Source organism: Mchenga conophoros, linkage group LG16 (genome assembly GCF_057382185.1).
Source record: "Mchenga conophoros isolate Kocher_MC1m ecotype Shallow Benthic linkage group LG16, M_conophoros_male_GT1.1, whole genome shotgun sequence".
Classification (NCBI taxonomy): domain Eukaryota; kingdom Metazoa; phylum Chordata; class Actinopteri; order Cichliformes; family Cichlidae; genus Mchenga; species Mchenga conophoros.
In genome coordinates this window covers 36,367,614-36,390,388 of record NC_140541.1, presented here as the reverse complement: position 1 = coordinate 36,390,388, position 22,775 = coordinate 36,367,614, and the positions used below count along the sequence as shown (strand labels likewise).

Below are 22,775 nucleotides of genomic sequence, written 5' to 3'. Positions count from 1 at the left end.
AAATGTATTTTTGATGGTCACCTGCCTAATTACCAAAAAAACACTGATATGTAGAAAGGCTTTAAATTTCAGTCTTTCTTCTCATTACCGTTCAAGGAAATAACAGGCACCGTGGAGACTGCACATGTGAAAAGGATTAAAAGACAAACTGTTTTAGATGTGGCAGCACTATCAGAGTGTCAATCTATTTTGATATTATGCTGTCTTATAAATCTGATCCACAACCACATGGATGTGAAGCAGTTTTAGTAGTTTTCTCAGTTTATCCTCTTTCTCTTCAACACTTATTGAAACAGTCAGAGGTTTTAGCAACTGGACCAGTTTTTGAATTTCTGCTTAATCAAACATGAAATCCGTTTTTACTTAACACTTGTACAATTAAATGGCTTTTCCATTGTTTGAAGGATTGAAAGTTGAAGCTGAAGATGTACAGTGCAAATCAGTTTTTCTACATGACAAAATGTTTCTTTTTACTGTATTAAGTAAAAAGAAATGAGAAATCTGTTAAATAGTAAGAAATAAATGTGTACAGTTGCAAAAAAAAAAAAAGATCTGGTAGCTCATTTCTCAGCAGCAGGTGAGGCCAAGAAGCACCACATCCCACACACAAACTACCAGCAAAGGCCTCCTCAATAGGCGTGTTCTCTCCCTGCTGTTCTTGACCCTCTAAACTGATTGACTAGAATGCCTTTTATTGTCACTATACACATGTACAAAGAGATTGAGAGCATCTCGTACCCAGTGCAGACATGTGGAAAAGAAGAAAGGGGGGTGAGGTGCACAGTTCTGTGGCACTGTATACATATGAGCAGGTCAATATCTATATTTACAGTGGGGTATTTGACATAAATTAAATATTGCACAGTAGTGGTAGTTTTTGTATATTCTGTGTATAGAGGGGAGGCTTGAATTGGGGGGTGAAACTGTGTCATCGGTTCATGTGTTAGTTCAGGGTGCTCATGGCTTTTGCAAAGAAACTGTTCCTAAGTCTGTCAGTGTTTGTGCTGATGCACCTGTAGCGCTTCCCTGAGGGAAGCAGGTCGAACAGGTCAAAGCCTGGGTGGGAGCTGCCCTTGATGATGTTTGTTGCTCTGTTGAGGCAGCGGGTGAAATAAATGTCCGCCAAGGAGGGGAGAGGGCAGCCAATAATCTTCTGTGCTGCCTTGATTACACTGTGAAGCTTCACTCTGTTCCCATCTGGTCAGCTGCCGTACCTTACTTATAGGCAGTATGTCAGCAGGCTGTCAATGGACAGGTAAATGGTAAATGGACTGGTTCTTATATAGCGCTTTTCCACTCTTCTGAGCACTCAAAGCGCTTTACACAACTTGTGCATTCACCCATTCACACCCATTGGCACAAGCACAACTGACATTCACACTCCGATGAATGCATCGGAGAGCAATTTCGGGTTAGTATCTTGCCCAAGGATATTTGGCATGCAGACTAGGGGAAGCCGGGAATCAAACCACCAACCTTCCGATCAGTAGATCACCTGCTCTACCACCTGAGCTACAGCCACCCAGGTAGTAGAAGATCAGCAGCAGGTTGGAGTCCAGTTTGTGCTTCCTGGAAACCGGAAGGTGTGGACCCTCTCCAACCATCACTGTTGATGTATCGGGGGCCTAAGTCAGTGCTGTGCCACCTGAAGTTGACAATGATCTCTTTGGTTTTCATAATAGTCAGTGCTTGTTTTTTCTCTGAACACTATGATGTCGACTGGGGGTGGCTGTAGCTCAGGTGGTAGAGCAGATCGGAAGGTTGGTGGTTCGATTCCTGGCTTCCCCTAGTCTACATGCCAAATATCCTTGGGCAAGATACTAACCCCAAACTGCTCTCCGATGCATCCATCGGAGTATGAATGTGTGTGAATGTTAGCTATAAAAGCACTTAGAAAAATGTGCTTGTGCGAATGGGTGAATGCAAAAGTTGTGTAAAGTGCTTTGAGTGCTCAGATGAGTAGAAAAGCGCTATATAAGAACCAGTCCATTTACCATTTAACTTCAGGTCTTCCTCTCTGTAGTCTGACTCGTCTCCCTTTGAGATAAGTCTGACTAATGTGGTGTCTTCAGCAAACTTGATCATGATGTTGTTGTTGTGGGTTGAACTGCAGTCTTAAGTTTAGAGACAATACAGGAGGGGGCTCAGCACACAGCCTTGTGGGGAGCCAGTGCTCAGCATGCGAGTGAAGGAGAGATGGGGCCAAGTCTTACAGTCTGGGGCCGGTTGGTGAGAAAGTCAAAGGCCAAGAGTGACCAGTTTGGTGAAGAGGATATCCGGGATGATTGTATAGAAAGCTGAGCTGTAATCCACAAAGAGCATCCATCCATCCATCTGCTTATCCGGGGCTGGGTCACAGGGGCCGCAGCCCTAGCAGAGAAGCCCAGACCTCCCTCTCCTCAGCCACCTCCTCCAACTTGTCTGGGGGAACACCAAGGAGTTCCCAAGCCAGCTGAGAGATAAAATCTCTCCATGGCTCCATTCAATGTGGAGGAGCAGCGGCTCTACTCTGAGCCCCTCCCGGAAGACTGAACTTCTCACCCTATCTCTAAGGGAGAGGCCAGCCACCCTTCGGAGGAAGCACATTTCTGCCGCTTGTATCCGCAATCTCGTTCTTTCGGTCACTACCCACAGCTCGTGACCATTGGGGAGGGGAGGGACGTAGATCGACCAGTAAATTGAGAGCTTCGCTTTTACACTCAGCTCTCTCTTCACCACAACAGACTGGTATAGCATCCATATCACTGCAGCCGCAGCACCAATCCATCTGTCGATCTCCCACTCCCGTCACTCATGAACAAGACTCCGAGATACTTAAACTTGGTGTAACAAAGGACTGGACAGGCAGGGTTTTACTTGAGACACATGAAACACGTTATGGATCCTCATATTTCGGGGATGGACAGAAACCGGGTTAACCAGAGAGTCTATAACAAACGGACCAATGAAGGTGGGAGACAGTTTCTTTAACTCAGCTCGGAGCGGAACAAATCAGGTCCACAGCCAAACCTTTTGTCCCGGGGTGTAGGCAGGTGCGGGGGTCCGGTGACGGTCCACCAGGCGCTTATTGCGATCAGCTGTGCAAAGAAGGGCGGCCCTGGTGGCTCTCCAGGCACATCGACACCTCCGTAGATGCTGCTGGAAAGAGGGGACAAAGTGCTCACCTTCGACGGCCGGAAAGAGAGGTGTTCCAAAACATTGGAGAAGCAGTAATATTGTCATGTAGTGCTAAAATGCACCCTTTCAGTTTTGTTGACTTAGAAGTTAATTCATTTGATAAAGGTGCAAAAAGTTCATAAAATGTGATTATAAAATGTGAGGGATCTCATTACTCTGTTGAAGTATTAATGTTTTAAGAAGTTGATATATTTTTCTGAGAAATAATTCAAGTTGAAATATCTTAAAAAGAAGAACAGTTAAAAGCGAGGGATAAATATGGGAGAGTTAATCTTACAAGTTCATTTATTCTTAAAAGGGTAAATATAAGGTATATTTTCTGTTGCGCTAAAACCTTGCGTGATGTAACTCAGGGGCGATTCTAGGATCAGAGCTTTGGGGGTGCTGAGCACCCAGAGAGCTGCCCAGCCAGGCAAGATAAACCTGTCTCTGTCAGTCCCTGCATCCTTAAATGTTGTCCCGAGTTCTCTCTGACTGTCACTTTGGTGCATTTAAACCCCCGTTCCTCCCTGTCCTCATCGTCTGTTGTCTTCATCTCCGTTATCAGTCATCATAATTTTACCATCTCTGTGCAAGTCTGCAAATTTCTTTATTAATATAAGATTCTTAAATTCATCAAGTCTCTCTGTACCTGGGTCCTCGTCACAAAACATGACATGACTGTTTTGTACATTTTAACACAATTTAATCCCACATTTGTGAAAGAAAAGCAAATCACTTTTTTGAAAAGTCTGTAACAAAACCATGAAATCTGATCAAGCTTATTTAAATGCTGCAAAAGAAGAATGGATTGGAATAGAAAAAATACATATCCTAACCTTAATTACTGGGGGAGAATTATGAATGATGCTCATAGTGAGTAAAAAGTAAACTGAGTGCATTTTTTGGACAGAGATTCACTTTTAATGTGTATGTATAATATAATACAGATACACAAAAAACACTCCCAAAACAGAATTATTGCAAATAAATTATTACAAAATATTAATAAAAACTATAAAAATGGAGGCAACTTTGCCTGTGGTAGAATTTATACAATGTATGAAAAAAATCTTTATTGCAGATACTAATTTTACTAATTTAATAATACTAATTTTGTGTTGTAAGATTTATGAGTTTCGTGCTTTCATAGTGGTACTTAGGAGAGCTTGACATTTTTATCAGGTGGTACACACTGTAAAAAGTTTGAGAAACACTGATAAGTTAAGTGTATGTGTGCTTTTGGAAAACATTTAAAGCTGCTGTACAGAATCTTTGAAACAAGCTTAAAACATTTTTAGAATATAAACAGAGCATCTGCTTCTCTTTACAGCTCCTCACTCCACCAGGGCTCTTTGGCAGTTTCTGATAGTGTGCAAATGTGATGTACATACTGCGGCAGTCATACAGACAACTGGACGGTCCAAAAGTTGGCCTACCTATTACTGGCTGAGGTTTCAGTAGAGTTGTGGCTGAACCACATAAAAATATATCATTAATTTTAATCTCCCCAATCAATTACAATGTTATGTTGGAATGTTGTTAAAGAGGGTCAAAAATGTTTCAACCCAGTTTGTTTAGCAGATACTGTATAGCAGCTTTATTATAGGGAGAACACAACTTCCAGATTGTATGTGTACTTTCAACCAAAAGGCAAATAACCAAACCACATGAACATCTAATAAAAGATATAAACATTGAAACACTGATCCAACATTATTCTTGATTGACGGATCATTTGATCTTACACTTTTACCTGAACGTGGCTCCTTTTTTTGAAAAAACTTCCTTATATCCATTATGAACCTGGCTGTCTCTCTGTACACAAACACACAAACACACACACACAACAGGAGTTATAAGGTTAATGGGCATTCAGTCAGTTAGCTAGTTAGTATCCATTTCAAACAGGACAGTGGTAACAACAGTAGGCTACGGACAATTTTAAGTTTTAGATTTTAAAAAGGCTTTATACATTTCATGATGGTTGAGACATTGTATAACTAAAATAATTTGTTATACTTGAGCAATACTTGACTGAAAGATGAGTGATGGAAGAAGCATAGATAAAATAGTAATGTATGCACTCTGAACTGTGTGCATAGATTGGTTTTTGACCAGGACTGGATCATTCGAGATCTGAACCCTGTGGGTTCAGTGGCGAGCCAATCCCAAGAGAGTGACTGTAGACGGACCAGAGTACGGTGTGGCCAGCCGTGGGATCCATCTTCAGCGAACCTCAGGACTATAACTACATTCCTTGACACAGATAAGACTAACACTTTAAAAATCTACCCGGGTTGTCATGATCCTGGGCCATGTTGGCCCAGTATTCTTAGTTCTCATGTGTCTTTGTATTCAGTTCCCTGTTTAGGCTCTGTTTCCTGAGTTGCCCTGTTGTGTTGTTCCCTGAGTGCTTTCCCTTCATGGCTTTTACCCCCTGTGTGCCCCTCTGTGTATTCATGAGCCCTCGTCCCCTTTCGTGTTTATTCCGTGTCTCCCCTGCCCATTATGTTGGTGTTCTACTCGTGCTCTCTCTCCTCCTGTCTGAACCTCTGTACTTCCTGTTTCACCTCTCCCGTCAGTGTTGTGTTCACTCCTGCCATGTCCCGTGATTATTATCAGTGTCACCTGTGTTCCCCGTGTGCTCCCACTTCCCTCGTTAACCCTCTGTGTATTTATGTCTGCGTCTCCCTCAGTTCTGTGTCGCGTTCTCCCTCATGTTGTGTGGATCTTCCTGTGTCTTCCTGCGAGTGTTAGTTTACTTTTTCCCAGTTAGTTCTGTATTTCCTGTATTCTGCCGTGCCAGCATTAAAGCTGTGTTTCTCGAGTTCATCCCCGTGTCTATGAGTTTTTGCATTTGGGTCCTCATCCTGCCTGCCACACAGCGACCCTTGACACGGGTAGTGTTAGAACCAGTGGACAGAAACACACACACACCACACACAGACAGGGATCTCTAATTTAGAGGAAGCTCTTTAATTAAAACTCTTTGGAGAATTTCCTTAAAGAGGATGTTTGGTTTTGATTTTATTTTTGAGCCCTTTAATGTGCGTTTGTGCACTGTAGGAAGACAGGCAGGGTTTGTAAATGTAAGAAGATTTTTTACATAATACAATATAATCAAGTGTGCCTTATATTCAAGTGTTCATATATTTCAACATAACCAAGCTTATTGTTAAAGAGAACAATGATGTATTCCTTACTTCAGTGTGTGAGATGTCAGATAAGCATGATATATTTCTGTATTCATTATTTCAGAGTGCGTGGGTGTGAAGTCAGATAAGCACTGAGCTAACGTCTAACCTCTCTCCAACTTCTCAGAGAAGAGGAAGTACTATGTAACCTGCTTTGTCCTATAAATAAAGCAAGCAAGCCTGCAATCGGTGTGTGTGTCTTCTCAGGGACATTCACCCGTGCGCACGTTCTTAAAACTCTCTGAGTTGGTCTGTAGTGTCTTATTTCTCTTACTTGTGATAGAACAAATGTGTACCCCTGACAGTAAACTTTACAACTTTCAATACAGTTTCTATTCAAATCACATCTTATCTATCATTGTGTGGTGCCTTCTCTGCTGATCCTTTCAAGGCTCCATAGTCTTACCTAGAACTTTCTGATACTAGTCCAAAGTTGTCGAGACAATATTTTAATGCGTATCTCATATTATTTAATTGTAATACCTGTTACACTATTGTGGGCATACTCAACCCATGGGAGTTGCTCACTCCAAGTTGTCTGATTGGTGGATGCCAAGCACCGGAGGCCCGCCTCGAGTTCCTGATTGGCCCGTTCTTTCTGGCCATTAGTCTGAGGGTGGAAACCAGAGGAGAGACTGACCTGCACTCCGAGGGCGTTGCAGAATGCTTTCCAGACCCGTGATGTGAACTGCGGCCCCCTATCAGAGACGATGTCCGTGGGGATTCCGTGAAGGCGAAAGACATGGTTAATCAGGAGTCGAGCTATTTCTAAAGCACTGGGGAGCTTGGGGAGGGGGACAAAGTGAGCAGCTTTTGAAAAACGATCAATGACAGTAAGGATGACTGAGTTACCTGATGAGGAAGGGAGGCCCGTGATGAAGTCCATTGCAATGTGTGACCACGGGCGGCCAGGGGTCGGTAGAGGTTGGAGAAGGCCGGAAGATGGCTGATTGACGCTCTTGTTTTGAGCGCATGTAGGAGGGGCAGCAATGTATTCGCGGACGTCCTTAGCTGAAGACGGCCACCAGGCGAAGCGTTGGAGGAAGGTAATGGTGCGGTGGACCCCAGGGTGGCAGGTGAACTTGGCCGTGTGAGCCCAATGCAAAACTCGTGATCTGACAGTAGAGGGAACAAAGAGTAGGCCCGGGGGACCCATACCCGTACAGGGTCCGGTTCCATTCGTTGGGCCTCTCGAATAGCTGACTCAATCTCCCAGGTTTTTGCCCCGACAACACACGTGGAAGGAAGAATGGGGGCGTCCTGAGCAGCGTCTTCGGAGGTGGGAAATTGGCGTGAGAGGGAATCGGGTTTGACATTACGAGAGCCGGGTCTGTAGGTGATTGTGAATTGGAATCTGGTGAGAAACAGAGGCCACCTAGCTTGCCTGGTGTTGAGTCGTTTTGCGGACCGGATGTATTCCAAGTTTTTGTGGTCCGTCCAAACCACGAACGGGCAGCTCCCTCCAACCAGTGATGCCACTCTTCTAAGGCCAGCTTGATGGCCAATAGCTCTCAGTTCCCCACATCATAAGTATCAGAAGTAAGCACAAGGATGAAGCTTACCGCCTTGTCACTGGGAGAGCACCGCCCCCACTCCTGCGTCCGAGGCATCCACCTCCATCAACGAAGGGTTGACTGAGATCAGGTTGGATGAGGATGGGTGCAGAGGCAAAGCGCTCCTTCAGGCAAGAGAAAGCCTGGCGAGCCGGTTCATCCCAGCGGAAGGGGACCTTGGGTGAGGTGAGACGAGTCAGGGGTAGAGCGAGCTGGCTATAGTTGCGGATGAAACCGCGATAAAAGTTAGCGAAACCCAAGAAACTCTGAAGCTGCTTGCGATGGGATGGAGTGGGCCAGTTTAACACAGCCTGAACTTTGGAGGGGTCCGCTCTCAGGTTACCTTGTTCAATGACATAGCCCAGGAAAGAGACTGTGGAAGCATAAAACTCACATTTTTCCCCCTTCACGAAGAGACGGTTTTCCGGGAGGAGGTGGAGGACCTGCCTGACATGGTGTTTTTGTTCAGAGACAGAATGAGAGAAAATGAGGATGTCATCCAGATAAACGAAGACGAAGTGGTTAATGAAGTCCTGCAGTACGTCGTTTACCAGGGCCTGAAAAACAGCTGGGGCATTGGTGAGACCAAACGGCATGACAAGATATTCAAAATGACCAAGGTGATTGTTGAAGGCTGTTTTCCATTCATCCCCCTCCCTTATTCTTACCAGATGGTACGCGTTGCGCAGGTCCAGCTTAGTGAAGATGGTGGCCTCCTGAAGGAGCTCGAAGGCAGAATGAGTGAGTGAAAATTAGTGAGTGGATATTTATTCTTCACTGAGATGTTGTTAAGGCCCTGATAATCAATACAAGGTCGTAAGCTCTTGTCTTTCTTGGCAACGAAGAAGAATCCGGCGGCCACAGAAGATGACGAGGGGCGAATGAGACCTGCGGTGAGTGATTCGTTGATGTATTTTTCTATACTTTCACGTTCGGGCTGAGACAGACTGTATAGGCGGCTGGTAGGGAGAGGTGCGCCTGGAAGAAGATCAATGCCGCAGTCATACGGCCGATGCGGAGGAAGCGAGCGTGCTCTATCCTTGCAAAACACTTGTTTGAGATCATGGTAGACGGGTGGCACGGAGGAGAGGTCCGGCGGCTTGGAGAGAGAAGAATTGGTTAGTGGTTCGGAAGAGGGGGTGGCAGCTTTCAGACAGGACATGTAACAATCCTCCCCCCCACCCCACCTTTTTCCAATCGATAACAGGGTTATGTTGATGCAACCACGGGTAACCCAGAACTAGTGGCATGAGCGGAGCTTGAAACACATACAGCTGTATAGTCTGGGAATGATTGCCAGAGAGAGTCAGTAAAACGGGCTCAGTGATATGAGTGATGTTAGGAAGCCGCTGGCCACTGAGGGCGGTGACTTGGAGTGACTGTGGCAGAGGCTCAGAATTCAGATTTAATCGTCGGGCCAGCGAAGCGTCAATAAAGTTCTGTTCCGCTCCTGAATCGATTAGAGCCTTAAGAGGGCTGACCTGAAGCTGCACCGTTAATTTAGCTGCTGGCATGAGCCGTGGAGGAGACTGTGAACTAGAGCCCACGCCCACCCGTATTCTCATCTCTACTGCAGCCTTTTGGCAGAGACGTGCAAACATTGGCAACATGACCCTTACGGCTGCAATAGAAACACTCACCGGCCCTCCACCGACGGTGCCTTTCCTCAGGGGAAAGGCGAGAGCGACCCAGCTGCATAGGTTGCTCACCCTCCTCCATGTTGTGCGACTCCGAATCTCTTCCGCCACTCGTGGCGCTTCCGCCCGATGCTGCTTCGCCGTGTCCCAGAGACCTCTGGGAAACATAGTCCTCAGTTCTGCGTCGCGCACGTAAATGCCCGTCCACCTTTACACACAACGTTATCACATCAGACAAAGTTTTAGGTAACTCTCTTATCACTAGTTCGCCCTTTAACTCATCACACACGTTGTTCAACAAAGTACTTATCAATGCTGGCTGCCCCCACCCGGTCTCTTCGGCCAACGTCCAGAACAAAATGAAGTATTCCGCCATACTTCGTCTTCCCTGCTTAAGATTTAGTAAATGGTGAGATGCTGCATCAGCGCCAGTAGCTCTCTCAATCACACATTTAAATTTAGCAAGAAAATCCTGGTATGCTGACGTCAGTTCTCAAAACAGCTTGAGCCCAGGTTAAAGCCGGTCCGCGTAAGAGCTGGACAAAAAAGGCAATCTTAGCCTCGTCAGTTTCATATGTCCTCCGCAACTGTCTAAACTTTGGGTCAGAAAGCCGGCACATTTGTGAAACTCACCCGCGAAGGGTTCCGGTGTTGGCAAATCTCGCTCCGGGGGCTCCAGGGAGTGGGATGAGGCGAAGCCAAAGGCCCGGGTGCCGGAAGCTCAGAAGCCGGTAACTGTGAGGAGACAGAGGGAGGAGAGGCTGCTGGGCTTACCAGGGGTACGCGCTGAGCAAGGACCTGCGTTAGAGCGGTCAACTGCTGATTGATGAGCTGCAGCCTTTGTTCGTGACGTTCCAAAACCTCCTCGGCCGTAAGGACGCGCTGCTGGGCGGCAGAGTCCGCTGACTCCATATTCTGGCTGGATCGTTATGTTAAGGTTCAATGCAGGGGACTCAAACGCAGGACTCCTGAATCAGCTGAATAGAAGGGAAATCCAAGGGGGAAGTCACTCGCTCTCCAACTCTCCACATACACGACAACAGTCCTTCTTTTCACACTTGACACACAGATTCACACGGGAAAGGTAATCCAGGGGCACTGTAGATAAGGAGACAGGAATGAGAACGATATTCACAAAAGACACATGACTTATCTTGAGCTGTAGCTTGACTTTCACTGACGCGTGGTAGACAACGATCCAGCGAAGACCAGCAGTCACCTCCTGGCTTAAATGCTGTTCACCTTGATGGGCATCAGCTGTGTTCTTTTCCGTGGGCGTGGGCCGAGGGCGTAAACCCACAATGAGTTCCGCCCCGGCGACGGAGAGGAGGAGAGAGAGAGAGCGCGAGAGAGAGAAAAAGACAGAAAAGGCCGATCAGCGTCTCGCCGATCCCCCAGGCCATGACACTTGGGGCAGGAACTCGTCCCTGACTTGAAGTGGGCCCTCCACCCTTTTCCAGCTGAGGACCGTGGCCTCAGATTTGGAGGTGCAGATTCTCATTCCCACTGCTTCAAACTCAGCTTTGAACCGTTCCAAAGCGAGCAGAAGGCCATCACCCGATGAAGCCAACAGAACCACAAAGTAGAGATGAGATTCTGAGAACACCCACAAAGAGCATTTGGACGTAGCTTTGCCACTGCTCCAGGTGGCTCAGCACAGAGTGGAGAGCTACGTTGATGGCATCTTCTATGGATCTGTTCGCATAATTTGCAAACTGGTAATCACTGGTCTGATCCACAATGAAGACAAGTCCACGTACAGACAGGAGGTGGACCAGCTGTTCCACTGTTGCAGTCAGAACCACCCGGACCCGACTGTGGACGTGACAGTGAACCTTCAGACTCGCCCTAACTATCCTTAAAAATAGAGTACTTACCGTGGATCACTTCAGACTCCTAGGGCCCACCTTTCCACGCGATCTGAAGTGGTCCCCACATATAGACTCTATCCAGAAGAAGGCCCAGCAGAGGTTGTGGTTCCTGCAGCAACTCAGAATATACTACCAGATCTCTGAGACCATGGTTTTACGCAAAAAAAACTTAAATTTACTCTTTTCTGGGCTGGAGGAAAAGGGGGTGATCGTGGTGCAACGATAAGGTTACATCACTCTGCAGAAAATTGGAGAGGTACCTGGGATGGATTCTTTCCATTATGGAATAGGAAAGGTAGAGAGTGAGCAGGCGGCAGAGTAACAGGTAAGTAGCAGGTAACAGGTGCAAACAAGTCTTTTTTCCACAGAGTTACTAAGAGGCAAAGACAAAGCAACATTCACAAGAACTTCTTACTGTCTTACTAGTGACTTCAGCAAACGTCAGAGAGCCTGATCATTATCACTGAAGCAACAATGATCTGACTGGACTACGAAGGACTACAAACGAAAAACAGAAAAAAACCACAACAAGTCCTGGACAAATATGTTTAATTGGCATAAATGTAAGAAATTCCTATCAGTATTATGAAGAAAGCATTTTTTAAATAAAGTTGTAAAACTTTTTAATATTTCTTTTTCAAGAACCTGCAGGTTTGTTTTATTATGTGTTTAGTACATGATACATATTAAATCCCCTGTGATCTTCCAAAGCTGTGAGCTTTCATTCCAGATCAATGATTGGCTGGTTTGAAATCCCAGCTCACGTGTTGCTGTTATCTGTACCTGATAGAGGAGAGAGGAGAACAGAGACCAGATACAGTGAGCGAATAAGCTTCACTTACATCTCTCAATCACAATGAATAATGTTTCTGTAATAACAATGTTTTTTCTTTCAGGTTTCAATGAAACAGTCAGTCACAGGTTTGTTCTCTTTTTCCTCAGTTTGTTGTGTTACTGCATCATTTGCCTGCTAAATGTTTCTCTCATTGTGATCATCATCTTGGACAGCAACCTCCATGAATCAATGTATATTCTGCTCTGTGTCTTTTGCATCAATGCACTTTATGGAACAGCAGGTTTCTACCCCAGATTTCTCTGGGATCTCCTCTCTGATGTTCATCTCATCTCATATTACGGTTGCCTTATTCAGAATCAGGTAGTTTACTCTTTTATCTGTGGTGAACTGTCGATTCTTGCACTCATGGCATATGACAGATATGTGGCCATATGTCAGCCACTGAAGTACCACTCTATCATGACAAAGCAAAGAGTCATAAGGTTTGCATGTTTTTTGTGGTTCACAACTTTCTGCATTATGGCTGTGAATACCTTTCTAACATTTAGATTGAAGTTATGCAGCCCGTATATTTCCAGACTCTTCTGTGTGAACTGGAGTATTGTTCAACTCGCTTGTTTCCCAGCACAAACTGCAATCAATGCTATATCTGCAAATATTACAATAATTATTTATTTGCTTCATGGTGCTTTTATAGTTTGGTCCTATATGTATATCATTCAAACATGTCTCAGGTCTATAGAAAACAGAGCAAAGTTCATGCAAACATGTGTCCCACATCTCGTCTCATTATTTACTTTTGTTGTGGCAGTACTTACTGATGTTATAAGTATGCGACTGGGTTCGAAAGAGTTGCCTCGGACCCTTCAAAACTTTGTAGCAATAGAATTTCTTGTCATTCCTCCTATTATGAATCCTCTGATTTACGGTTTCAAACTGACCAAAATTCGGAAAAAATTTTATAGTGTTGTTATTTTAAAAAGAACTAATTTTTGTTTTATTCGATCAGAAAATAGTTTCACACACAGCTAAGTGTCACACCCATTGTTTGACATCCATTTTAAAATAAGTCCAAAAAAATGTTTAATTTTTACTGAAATTTGTGTTTTATTTGGAGTTGTCTGAAAACATGTCTATTGATGTGAGCGGATATGACGTTTTATTATTTATCTGCATTTCCCAGATGATTTACATTTTGTAGATGTCTTTGCACTAAATGTATTTTTGATGGTCACCTGCCTAATTACCAAAAAAACACTGATATGTAGAAAGGCTGTAAATTTCACTCTCTTTCTTCTCATTACCGTTCAAGGAAATAACAGGCACCGTGGAGACTGCACATGTGAAAAGGATTAAAAGACAAACTGTTTTAGATGTGGCAGCACTATCAGAGTGTCAATCTATTTTGATATTATGCTGTCTTATAAATCTGATCCACAACCACATGGATGTGAAGCAGTTTTAGTAGTTTTCTCAGTTTTATCCTCTTTCTCTTCAACACTTATTGAAACAGTCAGAGGTTTTAGCAACTGGACCAGTTTTTGAATTTCTGCTTAATCAAACATGAAAGTCTGTTTTTACTTAACACTTGTACAATTAAATGGCTTTTCCATTGTTTGAAGGATTGAAAGTTGAAGCTGAAGATGTACAGTGCAAATCAGTTTTTCTACATGACAAAATGTTTCTTTTTACTGTATTAAGTAAAAAGAAATGAGAAATCTGTTAAATAGTAAGAAATAAATGTGTACAGTTGCAAAAAAAAAAAAAGATCTGGTAGCTCATTTCTCAGCAGCAGGTGAGGCCAAGAAGCACCACATCCCACACACAAACTACCAGCAAAGGCCTCCTCAATAGGCGTGTTCTCTCCCTGCTGTTCTTGACCCTCTAAACTGATTGACTAGAATGCCTTTTATTGTCACTATAAACATGTACAAAGAGATTGAGAGCATCTCCTACCCAGTGCAGACATGTGGGAAAAGAAGAAAGGGGGGTGAGGTGCACAGTTCTGTGGCACTGTATACATATTGTAAATGGCCTGTATTTTGTAAAGCGCTTTACTTAGTCCCTACGGACCCCAAAGCACTTTACACATTCAGTCATCCACCCATTCACACACTGGTGATGGCAGCTACATTGTAGCCACAGCCACCCTGGGGCGCACTGACAGAGGCGAGGCTGCTGAACACTGGCGCCACCGGGCCCTCTGACCACCACCAGTAGGCAACGGGTGAAGTGTCTTGCCCAAGGACACAAAGACCGAGACTGTCCAAGCCGGGGCTCGAACCGGCAACCGTCCGATTACAAGACGAACTCCCAACTCTTGAGCCACAATCGTCCCACTCCAAGTCCCCGCCCTCAGTGGCCAGCAGCTTCCTAACATCACTCATATCACTGAGCCCGTTCCACTGACTCTCTCTGGCAATCATTCCCAGACTATACAGCTGTACAGGGAATGCAGAATTATTAGGCAAGTTGTATTTTTGAGGAATAATGTTATTATTGAACAACAACCATGTTCTCAATGAACCCAAAAAACTCATTAATATCAAAGCTGAATGTTTTTGGAAGTAGTTTTTAGTTTGTTTTTAGTTTTAGCTATTTTAGGGGGATATCTGTGTGTGCAGGTGACTATTACTGTGCATAATTATTAGGCAACTTGACAAAAAACAAATATATACCCATTTCAATTATTTATTTTTACCAGTGAAACCAATATAACATCTCCACATTCACAAATATACATTTCTGACATTCAAAAACAAAACAAAAACAAATCATCGACCAATATAGCCACCTTTCTTTGCAAGGACACTCAAAAGCCTGCCATCCATGGATTCTGTCAGTGTTTTGATCTGTTCACCATCAACATTGCGTGCAGCAGCAACCACAGCCTCCCAGACACTGTTCAGAGAGGTGTACTGTTTTCCCTCCTTGTAAATCTCACATTTGATGATGGACCACAGGTTCTCAATGGGGTTCAGATCAGGTGAACAAGGAGGCCATGTCATTAGTTTTTCTTCTTTTATACCCTTTCTTGCCAGCCACGCTGTGGAGTACTTGGACGCGTGTGATGGAGCATTGTCCTGCATGAAAATCATGTTTTTCTTGAAGGATGCAGACTTCTTCCTGTACCACTGCTTGAAGAAGGTGTCTTCCAGAAACTGGCAGTAGGACTGGGAGTTGAGCTTGACTCCATCCTCAACCCGAAAAGGCCCCAATCTTGAGATATTTCTTGGCCCAGTCTTGACGTTTCAGCTTGTGTGTCTTGTTCAGTGGTGGTCGTCTTTCAGCCTTTCTTACCTTGGCCATGTCTCTGAGTATTGCACACCTTGTGCTTTTGGGCACTCCAGTGATGTTGCAGCTCTGAAATATGGCCAAACTGGTGGCAAGTGGCATCTTGGCAGCTGCACGCTTGAGTTTTTTCAGTTTATGGGCAGTTATTTTGAGCCTTGGTTTTTCCACACGCTTCTTGCGACCCTGTTGACTATTTTGAATGAAATGCTTGATTGTTCGATGATCACGCTTCAGAAGCTTTGCAATTTTGAGGCTGCTGCATCCCTCTGCAAGATATCTCACTATTTTTGACTTTTCTGAGCCTGTCAAGTCCTTCTTTTGACCCATTTTGCCAAAGGAAAGGACGTTGCCTAATAATTATGCACACCTGATATAGGGTGTTGATGTCATTAGACCACACCCCTTCTCATTACAGAGTTGCACATCACCTAATATGCTTAATTGGTAGTAGGCTTTCGAGCCTATACAGCTTGGAGTAAGACAACATGCATGAAGAGGATGATGTGGACAAAATACTCATTTGCCTAATAATTCTGCACTCCCTGTATGTGTTTCAAGCTACACTCACGCTACTAGTTCTGGGTTACCCGTGGTTGCATCAACATAACCCTGTTATCTATTGGAAAAAACTCTTGAGCCACGATCGCCCAGTCATATGAGCAGGTCAATATCAAAAAATATCAAATATACAAATATTGGAAAGAAATAAATAGTTTATATTTACAGTGAGGTATTTGACATAAATTAAATATTGCACAGTGGTGGTAGTGTTTGTATATTCTGTGTATAGAGGGGAGGCTTGAATTGGGGGGTGAAACTGTGTCGTTGGTTCATGTGTGAGTTCAGGGTGCTCATGGCTTTTGCAAAGGAACTGTTCCTAAGTCTGTCAGTGTTTGTGCTGATGCACCTGTAGCGCTTCCCTGAGGGAAGTAGATCGAACAGGTCAAAACCTGGGTGGCAGCTGCCCTTGATGATGTTTGTTGCTCTGTTGAGGCAGCGGGTGAAACAATTGTCCGCCAAGGAGGGGAGAGGGCAGCCAATAATCTTCTATGCTGCCTTGATTACACTGTGAAACTTCACTCTGTTCCCATCTTTGAGATAAGTCTGACTAATGTGGTGTCTTCAGCAAACTTGATCATGATGTTGTTGTTGTGGGTCGAACTGCAGTCTTAGGTTTAGAGACAATACAGGAGGGGGCTCAGCACACAGCCTTGTGGGGAGCCAGTGCTCAGCATGCGAGTGGAGGAGAGATGGGGGCCAAGTCTCACAGTCTGGGGCCGGTTGGTGAGAAAGTCAAAGGCCAAGAGTGACCAGTTTGGTGAAGAGGATATCCGGGATGATTGTATAGAAAGCTGAGCTGTAATCCACAAAGAGCATCCATCCATCCATCTGCTTATCCGGGGCTGGGTCACAGGGGCCGCAGCCCTAGCAGAGAAGCCCAGACCTCCCTCTCCTCAGCCACCTCCTCCAGCTTATCTGGGGGAACACCAAGGAGTTCCCAAGCCAGCTGAGAGATAAAATCTCTCTAGTGTGTCCCAGGTCTGCCTCGGGGCCTCCTCCTGGTGGGACATGCCCGAAACACCTCATTCAGGAGGTGCCCAGGATGCTTGAACAACCTCAAATGGCTCAATTCAACGTGGAGGAGCAGCTGCTCTACTCTGAGCCCCTCCCGGAAGACTGAACTTCTCACCCTATCTCTAAGGAAGAGGCCAGCCACCCTTTGGAGGAAGCCCATTTCTGCCGCTTGTATCCGCAATCTCGTTCTTTCGATCACTACCCACAGCTCATGACCATAGGGGAGGGGAAGGACGTAGATCGACCAGTATATTGAGAGCTTCGCTTTTACACTCAGCTCTCTCTTCACCACAACAGACTGGAATAGTGTCCATATCACTGCAGCCGCAGCACCAATCCGTCTGTCGATCTCCCGTCTCTCGTCACTCATGAACAAGACCCCGAGATACTTAAACTTGGGGCAGGAACTCGTCCCTGACCTGAAGTGGGCCCTCCACTCTTTTCCGGCTGAGGACCATGGCCTCAGATTTGGAAGTGCTGATTCTCATTCCCACTGCTTCACACTCAGCTTTGAACCGTTCCAAAGCGAGCAGAAGGCCATCACCTGATGAAGCCAACAGAACCACAAAGTAGAGATGAGATTCTGACAAACCCCACAAAGAGCTTTCTGACGTACTTTGCCGCTGCTCCAGGTGGCTCAGCACAGAGTGGAGAGCTACGTTGATGGCATCTTCTATGGATCTGTTCGCATGATTTGCAAACTGGTAATCACTGGTCTGATCCACAATGAAGACGAGTCCGCATAGAAACAGGATGTGGACCAGCTGTTCCACTGTTGCAGTCAGAACCACCCAGACCCAACCGTGGAGGTGGCAGTGAACCTTCAGACTCACCCTAACTATCCTCAAAAATAGAGTACTTACCGTGGATAACTTCAGATTCCTAGGATCCACCTTTCCACATGATCTGAAGTGGTCCCCACATATAGACTCTATCCAAAAGAAGGCCCAGCAGAGGTTGTGGTTCCTGCAGCAACTCAGAATTTACAACCTGATCTCTGAGACCATGGTTTTATGCAAAAAAAACCCTTTGATTTACTCATTTCTGGGCTGGAGGAAAAGGGGGTGATCGTGGTGCAACAATAAGGTTACATCACTCTGCAGAAAATTGGAAAAGCACCTGGGATGGAATCTTTCCATTGTGGAATAGGAAAGGTAGAGAGTGAGCAGGCGGCAGAGTAACAGGTAAGTAGCAGGTAACAGGTGCAAACAAGTCTTTTTTCCACAGAGTTACTAAGAGGCAAAGACAAAGCAACATTCACAAGAACTTCTTACTGTCTTACTAGTGACTTCAGCAAACCTCAGAGAGCCTGATCATTATCACTGAAGCAACAATGATCTGACTGGACTACGAAAGACTACAATGAAAAACAGAAGAAAACCACAACAAGCCCTGGACAATTATGTTTAATTGGCATAAATGTAAAAAATTCCTAACAGTATTATGAAGAAAGCATTTTTTAAGAGAGTCTTGGGTCAATTTGTGGCTATTTTCAAATTTCGATTACATGCCATTTGCACAGTGTTGAATGGAATATAGCGAAAGTCTGCAAAAAAAAGTTCGGTCACATTTACTGTTAAAATTTCAGTATGACTTCCGGAAATTAGCTTCAGTGGCTAAGCTACAGATAAACTTACACTATTGGTCCTAGTGGTCGATTTGTGCCCCATTGAAACCCATTATAAACGCTATTTCCCATTCCACGGTCATTACAACCAAATAATGGGCCATCTTCCGAATGTTGGTGGTACTCGGGAGTCCGGGCCTTGGAATTGTATCTTTTGGGAAATATTTGATTTCTTTGTTTTTTGGGGCTAAAAAAACAGTGCGGCCATGTGACGAAACTGGGATATAAAGGGTTAAAATCCGCGAAATGTAATTAAAACTTGATATGAATATTTCAAGGAGAAGTAGGTCTAAAAGATTGGCTAATTTAAAGTGGAAAAAAATATTAATATATAGATATTTTATGGCACTTTTCATGGCGTGGTCGATTTGTGGCTCTAGGTCCGATAGTGTATGCATTTTTCTAGGACCCTCCAGGGGTTAAATAAAGTTGTAAAACGTTTTAATATTTATTTTTCAAGAACCTGCAGGTTTGTTTTATTATGTGTTTAGTAGGGGTGCAACGATATTCGTATCGATATTGAACCGTTCGATACAGTGCTTTCGGTTCGGTACGCATATGTATCGAACAATACAACATTTGTAATTTATTTGATCAACTTTCCTTCTGACGATGCTGTCTGTGTGGAGTGCTCAGTGAATCTGCGTTCGACTACTCCGCCTAGGCTGCACTGTCGAGCGCAGATCCACTGAGCGCTCCACACAGACAGCATAGTCAGAAGGAAGAGCGCAGGGCAAGCTAGCGAGACAGAAGTTAAGCTCTCTTTGCAACATGGACCTCCCCCACCCTCATTCAGATCTGGCGTTTGGAATTATTTTGGTTTTCATGTGACGTATGACCCTGAAGGTAAGCGCGTCATGGACTAAAGTAAAACAGTATGTTGGATGTGCCACGCAATGCTCAATTACATGGGTGGGAGCTAGTGTGTTAGCGCAGTTAGCTCGTTAACATGTTGGCCGTCTAGCCCCATGCACGGGGCTATCAGGGGTAGCTCGTTAACGGAGATTTGCCGTGTTGTGGCGTTAAGGTCATTTTAACGAGGTTAACCTGAAAGCACTAGTGGGAACACAACGAATATGACTGCACATCGACGTCCCGGGGCTAGCGATTTTTCCAGTCGGGCTACCAAAATCTATCTCTGCCCTGCCCGTCGGGCTATTGTAGGAAGGAAAAATCAATGCTTTTGCATTCTTTCGGAAATGTAGCTGGGTAATTATGTAATTGGCATCGGTGAGCCACTGTCAATATGTGACATATTGAAATCGAGTTTGAATTTGCGCTTGTTTTTTTGCTTTCACTTTGCAATCGCGTGAACTGTGTATAGAGAGCGACAGTACTGATTGGTGAGTGATGATAATTTGTGCACCAATTCCTCTGACATCGTCTTATCAATCGTTAGCTTACTACGCAAACATGACAAGTGAAATCTCCCGCAGCTTAAACATGTGAGAGGTTGATCGCGCAGAAAATCGCTGAGCTTATGTGAGTGCGTGTGTAAAAGCAGCAGGATTTATATTTCAGTTCTGCTGAGCCAAATAAGACAGGTCAGGGTGAAGAAGTGACAGCCAAAGAAAAGCTTACCACAAAACGGAAAAGTTATGACAAATCAGACTATAAGGCAAAAAGAAAGTGCAGCTTTATGGTTTCATGGACAAAAGAATTTCTGTGGCTGCAATATGACGAGCTAAATAACCAGGGCTGCACATAAGTGGTCCGCAGGTGCGCATTCGCTGTCAAAATAAAAAACACGCACAAGGGTTAGGGTTAAATTTAAAAACTGTACTTTTGAGTTAAAATATATATTTATAATTTTAATAAATGACAAATTAAAAATGCATGAACATTTTTTTGTATCGAAAAAATATCGAACTGTGACACCAAAGTATCGAACCGAACCGTGAATTTTGTGTATCGTTGCACCCCTAGTGTTTAGTACATGATACATATTAAATCCCCTGTGATTTTCCAAAGCTGTGAGCTTTCATTCCAGATCAATGATTGGCTGGTTTGAAATCCCAGCTCACGTGTTGCTGTTATCTGTACCTGATAGAGGAGAGAGGAGAACAGATACAGTGAGAGACTAGGCTTCACTTAGATCTCTCAATCACAATGAATAATGTTTCTGTAATAACAATGTTTTTTCTTTCAGGTTTCAATGAAACAGTCAGTCACAGGTTTGTTCTCTTTTTCCTCAGTTTGTTGTGTTACTGCATCATTTGCCTCGTCAATGTTTCTCTCATTGTGATCATCATCTTGGACAGCAACCTCCATGAATCAATGTATATTCTGCTCTGTGTCTTTTGCATCAATGCACTTTATGGAACAGCAGGTTTCTTTCCCAAATTTCTCTGGGATCTCCTCTCTGATGTTCATCTCATCTCATATTACGGTTGCCTTATTCAGTCTCAGGTGATTAATTCTTTTGTCTGCGGCGAACTGTCGATTCTTGCACTCATGGCATATGACAGATATGTGGCCATATGTCAGCCACTGAAGTACCACTCTATCATGTCAAAGCAAAGAGTCATTAGGTTTGAAAGTTTTTTGTGGTTCACAAATTTCTGCATTATGACTGTGAATGCTTTTCTAACATCCAGACTGAAGTTATGCAGCCCGTATCTTTCCACACTCTTCTGTGTGAACTGGATTATTGTTCAACTCGCTTGTTTTCCAGCACAAACTATAGTTAATGGCATATTTGCAAATATTACAATAATTATTTATTTGCTTCATGGTGTTTTTATAGTTTGGTCCTATATGTATATCATTCAAACATGTGTAAAGTCTATAGAAAACAGAGCAAAGTTCATGCAAACATGTGTCCCACATCTCGTCTCATTATTTACTTTTGTTGTGGCAATACTTACTGATGTTATAAGTATGCGACTGGGTTCGAAAGAGTTGCGTCGGACCCTTCAAAACTTTGTAGCAATAGAGTTTCTTGTCATTCCTCCTATTATGAATCCTCTGATTTACGGTTTCAAACTGACCAAAATTAGAAAAAATTTTTATAGTGTTGTTATTTTAAAAGGAACTATTTTTTGTTTTATTCGATCAGAAAATAGTTTCACACACAGCTAAGTGTCACACCCATTGTTTGACATCCATTTTAAAATAAGTCCAAAAAAATGTTTAATTTTTACTGAAATTTGTGTTTTATTTGGAGTTGTCTGAAAACATGTCTATTGATGTAAGCGGATATGACGTTTTATTATTTATCTGCATTTCCCAGATGATTTACATTTTGTAGATGTCTTTGCACTAAATGTATTTTTGATGGTCACCTGCCTAATTACCAAAAAAAAACCCCACTGATATGTAGGAAGGCTGTAAATTTCACTCTTTCTTCTCATTACTGTTCAAGGAAATAACAGGCACCGTGGAGACTGCACATGTGAAAAGGATTAAAAGACAAACTGTTTTAGATGTGGCAGCACTATCAGAGTGTCAATCTATTTTGATATTATGCTGTCTTTTTTTTTTTTTTTTGTGTCCCGTTTGGATCTTTAGCCATCAGAATTGTTGTCTTAAGGCCAAGAAAGATGCCAAGCGGATTTATTTTACCAAGTGGATCATCATGGCCTTGCCATATTGGTCCATTTGATTGACCTTTATTATAATTATGAATTTATTTTATTTTCAGTTGCTACAAACGGGACAGACATGACTGGGGGATAGGACAGGGAGAAAGAATGAAAGAAAGAGAGGGAGAGAAAGAAAACCAAAGGGGAGAAGAGACGGTAAGAAGGGGGGAAGAAAGAAAAAAGCAAACAAACAAAGAAACAAAACACCTGGGTCACCTGTATGGAGAAAAAAAACAGAAGAGAAAGCAAACAACAAAGAGCAACATAATAAAAAAAAACGGCACCATCACAATAAACTAGCTAGCAGTAGATATCAGTAGATACTAAATAATAAACGATATTGTGCAGCACGCAAGATAGACAGCGCACAATGTGCTTTGAGGCAGCAGCCAAGAAAGCTGTAGTCCGCGTCTGTGAATACCCGTGTGTACACCTGTGTGCATACCTGTGTGGATCAGCATGCTTGCATTCCAAAGGTTTCTCCA

The 22,775-nt window shown here is 43.8% G+C and overlaps 2 protein-coding genes across 2 annotated transcripts; both read left to right on the top strand.

The window, feature by feature from the left end:
• The first annotated feature begins 12,258 nt into the window (after positions 1-12,258).
• On the top strand, positions 12,259-13,242 carry LOC146557255 (olfactory receptor 2K2-like). Its single transcript, XM_085249174.1, has one exon. The coding sequence runs from the start codon at positions 12,271-12,273 to the stop codon at positions 13,240-13,242; it is 972 nt and encodes a 323-aa protein (XP_085105300.1). The 5' UTR covers positions 12,259-12,270.
• A 7,573-nt stretch (positions 13,243-20,815) lies between these two features.
• Positions 20,816-21,787, top strand: LOC146557254 (olfactory receptor 10T2-like). The gene has a single exon (XM_085249413.1). The coding sequence runs from the start codon at positions 20,816-20,818 to the stop codon at positions 21,785-21,787; it is 972 nt and encodes a 323-aa protein (XP_085105539.1).
• The last annotated feature ends 988 nt before the right edge of the window (positions 21,788-22,775 follow it).

What these genes read in the sequence shown, in the direction of transcription:
- LOC146557255 (XM_085249174.1), top strand. Translation starts at nt 12,271, where the DNA reads ATGAATAATGTTTCTGTAATAACAATGTTTTTTCTTTCAGGTTTCAAT.
- LOC146557254 (XM_085249413.1), top strand. Translation starts at nt 20,816, where the DNA reads ATGAATAATGTTTCTGTAATAACAATGTTTTTTCTTTCAGGTTTCAAT.